Below are 6,933 nucleotides of genomic sequence, written 5' to 3'. Positions count from 1 at the left end.
TCCCCCCCCCCCTCTTTATTTTCACCTGTTGATGCTGCCAGTAACACACTTCCCATCTAGGCACAGAAATTTCTAGGCTGTTCTACTGATTTGGACTACAAACACCTCTCCCTCCTCTACATAGGAAAGTGGTGTTTTATAGTTCACAGAAGATAGCTAGATAGGCTGATAACATGGTTTGAGATTTCAGTTCAGTGCACATGAAGTGATAAGGGCACTGCGATTCTGACAAGATCAACATGTCTTTTTGCTCTTGCAGTAAAAAGAAAAACTAATGCAGCCACCTCCTCTAAGGATCTGTAAGCTGCAATATATTACATTTTTGTCTTGGGTTTAGTTATACTTTAAAGCCAAACTTTAAGCAACAATTTAACCCAGTTATGTATTAAGGAAGGTACCCTGTTATAAGGAAAACATGGAGGCTACCATAGCAGACCACTCATTCTGAAAATGCTTGTTGCCATATGAAAGTGGGTTGCAATTAATAATAATAAAAAAATGTTTGAGTTTTCCTTTGAAAAAAAATTGCTATTATTTTAGAAAAAAATGTACTATTATTATTATCATCTACATATAAAAATGGGTTGTATATAATAATAAAAAAAAGTTTGAGTTTTCTTTTGAAATAAAATTGCTTTTATTACTATTTTTTTTTTCCAAAAGGAAACACAAAACCCTTTATTTTTATTATTAATTACAACCCATTTTTATATGTAGATAATAAAAATAGTAATTTTTTTCCAAAAGAAAAACAAACCTTTTATTATCATTATTATTAATAATAATAAAAGCCGACACCCTCAGCTTGTGTTATATGGTTTGCCATTTTAGCTGTTAAAGCAGTGGTTCTCAACCTGTGGGTCGCTGTATGATTTCTGCTGTGCTAGGTGAGAGTCCTCCTCAGCCCTCTCCTAGCGCAGCAGTGTCAGTTCTCCCGTCACGCGTCGCTGCAGCAGCCGCGCCATCCCTACATTTTACAGTTGGGAGTCACCACAACTTGGCAAATGTTACCAAGGTGCCCAGGCCCTAGAAAGGTTGAGAACCACTGATTTATGTCTTGCCAGATTACTGCTGGGTGATCCCATGAGTTTGGTCTGTTATAAAGGAAGGGCTTGCATTTCTTCAAATCTCACAGGGACCTTGTACGCCTAATAGTTTTCCTGGCATAAACAAATGGTGGTTGAAATTTAGATTCGACTCCCATCATAAAACAGGAGTTTTCCACCTTTCTTAATCATTTGTCAAGAGATAGATATACCTGTTTTATTCCAGTCAGCTCTGTACAAAATGCAGAAAGAATTGGGTGCTCTTGTGGTTGCACATAGGTCTGAAACTCTGATTCAATCTCTCCACTGGATGTATTCAATAAAACTGCTGGAAACTCAACTGAAAAACAAGATGAACACAATTCACAAAGTTTGTTGAGTAGACAGAACTAGGAATAAAATCAAGCATATTTACAAGCAAACGATAAAAGTAGAGCTGCAGCTAACGATTATTTTCAAAATCGGTTAGCCGATTATTACGTTCGATTAATCGGATAAACTATAAAATAAAGTTTAAAAAATGGCTCCAGTGATGGACTACTAGTTTGTATTGAGGTTGTAGTCCATCACAGGAGCAAGCTTGGACCGGTGGAAGTAAAAAAGAAAAAAAAAAAAGATAGTTTGGGGGGCAATATAGTGAAATGGAAAGTGTAAAATTATACAGCAATGCATGCAGAATGGCAACGGCTATAGAGGACTACAAAACCCAGCAAAAGCACATTATACAGCACGATGCAGAATACCGCCAGTTATAGGAGGAATACAAAAAATCTCAGCAATAGTACATAATAGCTGGCGGCATTCTGCATTGCGCGGTATAATGTACTATTGCTGGGTTTTGTAGTCCTCTATAGCTGGTGGTATTTAGCATTGTACCACTTTATAATGTATTATTGCTGGGATTTGTTGTACTCTTCTACAGCTGGTGGTATTCTGCATTGCGCTGTATAATGTATTATTGCTGGGACTTGTAGTCCTCTATACAGCGCAATGCAGAATATCACCAGCTATAGAGGAGTACAACAAATCCCAGCAATACATTATACATACAGTGTATAATGTATTGCTGGGATTTGTAGTCCTCTGTATAATATACAGCACAATGTACCATCAGCTATAGAGGAATACAAATCCACCTATCCAAGCAATACATTATAGAGCAATATGTGTGGGAAAGTGCAGGCTAACCTGAGCAGTCTTCCAGCAACTTGCTTCTGAGATCGGACCTGTCTATCAGCAGCTGTCATCCCCCCACACCTGCTCCTCCTTACTACATCTCCCCGCGTCCCTGTGCCGATCGTGGATGTGGACGGGCAGGAAATGTGAGGCGGGGAGGAGGTGCGGCGTGTGGAGCGTGGATGCGAGCGGGTCTGGCAGCGGCGAGCGTGAGGTGGGGAGGAGGTGCGGCGCACAGCGTGTGGAGCTGTGAACAGGGCCAACTGATCAGAAGCCGATTAATCGATTATTGAAAAAGTTGACAACTTTTTCAATAATCGATTATAATCGATTAGTTGTTGCAGCCCTATATAAAAAGGTGCAAGCTTGGAGCGGTGGCTACTTTACAACACACACAGGGACCATGGGGAACAAAAGTAGGCACCCTCCAGAAGGAAGGACAGTGTCAGCACCAATGCAAAGATGATTTGAGGATCTACAGCCGAGTGATACATAAATTATATATTACACACACAATCTCTCTATATTAAATACAGTATTTTCAATAGTTAAGGTACATGAATGCAGTTTTAAGATTTAATTCCCAGAGTATAGTGTCACTTTAATTGTGTATGTAGTTCTAAAAAATTAATAAAAAACACACTGGTGAACCTTGGGAGATCTATGTTGCTGGGGTTGTGACAAGTTATTGGTGTCCCCTTTTTTTCTAACTGATGCTTTATTTATCTGATAATGTAGAGATGACCCAGTGCTGCGTTTTGCAGGCTGTAATGTCCAACATGCAATTAATTTGCATGTTGGGTGAATGTGGGAGTTTGTTAGAGGGTAAGGTTTGTTCTCTTACTATTCAGATCTCCTCATGTACATGATGCAGATCTGTACATGAGGAGACAGGTGATAACACATTTAGGATCCTTTTTGCATGTACAGGTGGTGCTTGTCCAAATTCAGTTATGTCTGTGCGTGCTGCTTAAGAAACTAAGCAGGGGCTTCTGAGAGCTCTTGAAAGAACACATGCTTTACGTAAAAGGTATCAGCATCACAGGTGTAATGGAATAAAAGAAAGACTTGACAGTAATTAATTTTTCAGGAACCTTTGTGCCACCACCGGTGCGGAGGCGGCACCCCGCTGTCCAGCGACACTGTCCCCAAACCAGCCCTCCTCCATCTCCGGGTCCAGCACCCAGCAAACAAAGGCTCCACGGCCCCACCAGGTCTCCCTGCCCCACCAAGCCAGGGACATTGAGTAACAGACCGAGACAACCAGGACGTCGCCCGGAGGCCGCATCCAGACCGGGGCCTCGAGTAGCGGCCGTCCAAGGGAGCTGCATCAGCCGCGAGGTACCACCCACAACACCACTAAGCACCCCCAAGGCCCAGGTACCCCCCGGAGGGGTCTGCACAGGAGCCAGCACCATGTAGGTAGGGCAGGGGAGGGGGGGGGAGAGAGGACACAGGAGGCTGCAGCTGTGTGAACAGCGCAGCCTCCAGCTTACCTCAGATCCAGGTCCTCAGAACATCCACCGGAGACCCCACATACATACCACCAAGGAAGACAGGAACCATCGCCCGGATCCAGGAGAAGCAGGGCACCGGCAGGAGAACGCCCCCGACCGAAGCCAACGTGGAGGAGAGAGAGCTAGGGGATCCAACTAACTAATCGATAAGAATAGTTGACAACTATTTTCATTATCAATTAGTTGGTTGGATCCCTAGTATGGATCCACCTAAAATGTGCAGAGGCTGGACATTCCTTGGAGTCTTTACATTTACTCAGACTGTAGTTAGGATTAGAAGGTGCATGCTCTATTACAGTATGGAAAGCTGATAGAATAACACACATGGCATATACATATCTAACCAAGTCTAATGCAACATATTACTTACTGATTTCCTGGCCATAGTGCTTAATGTCCTTCCAGCAGGTTGACTCGAAATCGATGATGATCAAGTATTGAAAAAATTGTTCTGCAAAACAGACAGCAGTGTCAGACATTTCCAGCTCCCTCATACACAATTAAGCAACAGGAAGATATACTTACTAGATTTGGGGCTGCTGCCATTCTTACAGTTCAGAGACAGTTTAGAGCTTCTTCTTATTAGACCAAGCTGCCTGTAGAAACACCACTTAATATCTGTAAGTTTGTCTTTATTACTAGTTAGCATCAGTAGCTTATGCGCACAGTTGGCTGCAGATTTTGCAATATACGGCTGATCATTTCCATGATATGCAGTATATACAGTATACAGAAGAGATCTCATCAATTAAAGTGAGCGTTTGTCTTCCAATAACAAGCTAGAGGAGGTGAGGTGACTAAGAAGGCAGAACCTCTGCAGCATTTTTCTTTTTGGTCACCTAATAAGTTAATACCATTACCATGATTTCATTGAGAGAAAGTTGTTGAACTGGGCACATGGCTGATACTTGCCAAATAGTAGAGAAGGGAATAAAATATAGTGAAACACAACAGATTTCGTGCTTACATTTGTTTTGCCTAGAATTTTGATTTCTGGCTGATTTGAATTCCAAGACTCATTCCATAATAAAAAAAGTAATGTGCAAAACAGTAGTGACCCCCAGCAAACAATCAGAATTCCCCATCCACTGTGCTGATTTCAGTAAACTAAAACCCAATTGGTTGACACTAAGGCCTTGTTCACACCAAATGCAGACCAGATCCGGTCAGGTTTCTGCACACGCAGTGCAGTGGGTTGTGCCGCGTTTTAGACGCGTTTTTGATGCGTTTAGGGCTGGTTTTGGTAAAAAAAAAAGTTTTAACATGGGCTTTCAGGCACTTGCATGCGTTTTTGATGCGTTTTTGATGCGTTCCAGACCAGATCCAGAGCAGGTAAAATAGGGCTTGCCGCATTTTTTTCATCCGGTCTGGATCTGGTCTGGATCCGCACGCTGCGATGTGAACTGGAGGTCAAAATACCATAGGAATACATTGGACGCAGTTTTGATCCGGTCTGCACCTGCTCTGGTCTGGATCTGCTCCGCGCTTGGTGTGAACAAGCCCTGACTGTTGCACTCTGCACATTACCCCGGTTATTTGCAATTGTATTTTTTTTTTTAAAGAAAACCATTACAACCATATCTGGGTTCCCACAGCAAAACCACATCAACACATTTGTTTTGAACACATTCATACACCAGTAAAATATAGTAGTAACAATTTTCACATCTTACTTTGCCAGCTGTTTTGTGGTCATTTTGGTTTTCCATGCACCTTAAAACCCATGTAGCTACAAAAGAACAAAAAAGAAACTTAGAAACCTGAAACAACTATCTGTTCTGCGCTGTTTCTGTTGGACAGATTGGACCTCTGCAATCAGCAAAGCTCATGCTCCCTCCTGAGTGGCAAGCTCTAGCTATGACACATTAGAGGGCATGTTGGACCTGTGCAGAGAGCCTGCTGCTTCCACACAAAGAGCAAGAGCTCTTTTCTACAGCATTCTGGCTGGGGACAGGCTTTCCCACTGCAGCTTCATGTGACGGAGCAACAACACAACATAAGAATCAGAAACCAGGGAAACTAAGCATCTCTAGGCAAAACTGACTGTGTTTCTCCCTGCCTCCAGCTCGGTGCACAGTCTTGGCAGGATTCTTGCAGAGATGAAGTAACTTAATCTGGGCCTGGCTATTCAAGTGGTGGAAAAGTCGGAACCTGGAAGAGGACCGTCTCTGAATTTGGAAGCGATGGTGGCCGAGGGGAGCAGTGCCGGAGAGGATCGCTGTAGGCAAGTCTGCATAATGTGCTAATATGCTGTGCATACTAGTACATTATGGCAAAAGTTCCTGGGCCTAATTTTTTTTTTTTTGGCAGAAAAAAAACAACAACCCAACAGGGGTGGCGGATCCTTCCACACTATATCTTCCTATGGGGTGGATTCTCTCCTTCTCGGTCTCTAATTGGGTGATGATGCTGCATTGTGGTAAACACCAGCCTATGTTACTGGTGAACCAGTTTGAAGCTTGAACATTCAGCAAAGATTTGTTTCTATTTCATCCATTCGTAGGAATATCACTCTTTATCCCTATATACCTCAAAAGAGATTTTGCACCTGAACTGTGAATAATTGATATAGAACCAACCTGGAACTCTTTATGGATGTACATATTCCTTGTCTGGCTGTCCAGTATTTAATGACATCACTTTACCATCACTTAAGGATATATACATTTTCTGGCTACCCATTTCTTTGACATGAAAAATATACCAACATTTAAGGAATACATTTTCTGGTATCTCAGCTTTTCCTTTAATACAAGCTGTTCCTGCTGACTGCAGATCACATAACTCTTCCTTTATCCCTTGAAGGTTTGGTCTGTCTGATAATGTGTCAAAATAATAAAGCACTTGCGCCAATGTTATCATTTAAAATATACACCATTTCCAGCATGCTGTAAATATTACAGTGGGGCAACAAACAATGCAGCAAGGAGAGGTGGATGTGTATGGACAGCCAGCGAGGTGCAACAATGCAGGAAGGAGAGGGGGATGTGTATGGACAACCAGCAGGTTGAGGCAATGCAGGAAGGAGAGGGGGATGTGTATGTACAGCCAGCGAGGTGCAACAATGCAGGAAGGAGAGGGGGATGTGTATGTACAGCCAGCGAGGTGCAACAATGCAGGAAGGAGAGGGGGATGTGTATGTACAGCCAGGGACGGGGATGCAGGAAGGAGGGGGAGGGGGATGTGTATGGACA

The 6,933-nt window shown here is 42.8% G+C and overlaps 1 protein-coding gene across 1 annotated transcript in view; it reads right to left on the bottom strand.

Moving 5' to 3' along the window:
• ERI2 (ERI1 exoribonuclease family member 2) overlaps window positions 1-5,435 on the bottom strand; it is a 10,903-nt gene extending 5,468 nt beyond the window's left edge. Inside the window, exons 1-4 of the mRNA XM_018562283.1 lie at window positions 5,413-5,435; window positions 4,265-4,335; window positions 4,110-4,190; window positions 1,259-1,386 (exon numbers count right to left, since the gene is read on the bottom strand). Of these exons, the coding sequence (XP_018417785.1) occupies window positions 1,259-1,386; window positions 4,110-4,190; window positions 4,265-4,335; window positions 5,413-5,435 (303 nt within the window). The remainder of the gene's footprint in view (window positions 1-1,258; window positions 1,387-4,109; window positions 4,191-4,264; window positions 4,336-5,412) is intronic.
• Window positions 5,436-6,933: the final 1,498 nt, after the last annotated feature.

This window comes from Nanorana parkeri, unplaced genomic scaffold, assembly GCF_000935625.1.
Source record: "Nanorana parkeri isolate BGI_ZX_2015 unplaced genomic scaffold, ASM93562v1 scaffold570, whole genome shotgun sequence".
NCBI lineage: Eukaryota > Metazoa > Chordata > Amphibia > Anura > Dicroglossidae > Nanorana > Nanorana parkeri.
Note: the sequence above shows the minus strand (reverse complement) of the source record. Positions and strands in the feature narration are given on the sequence as shown.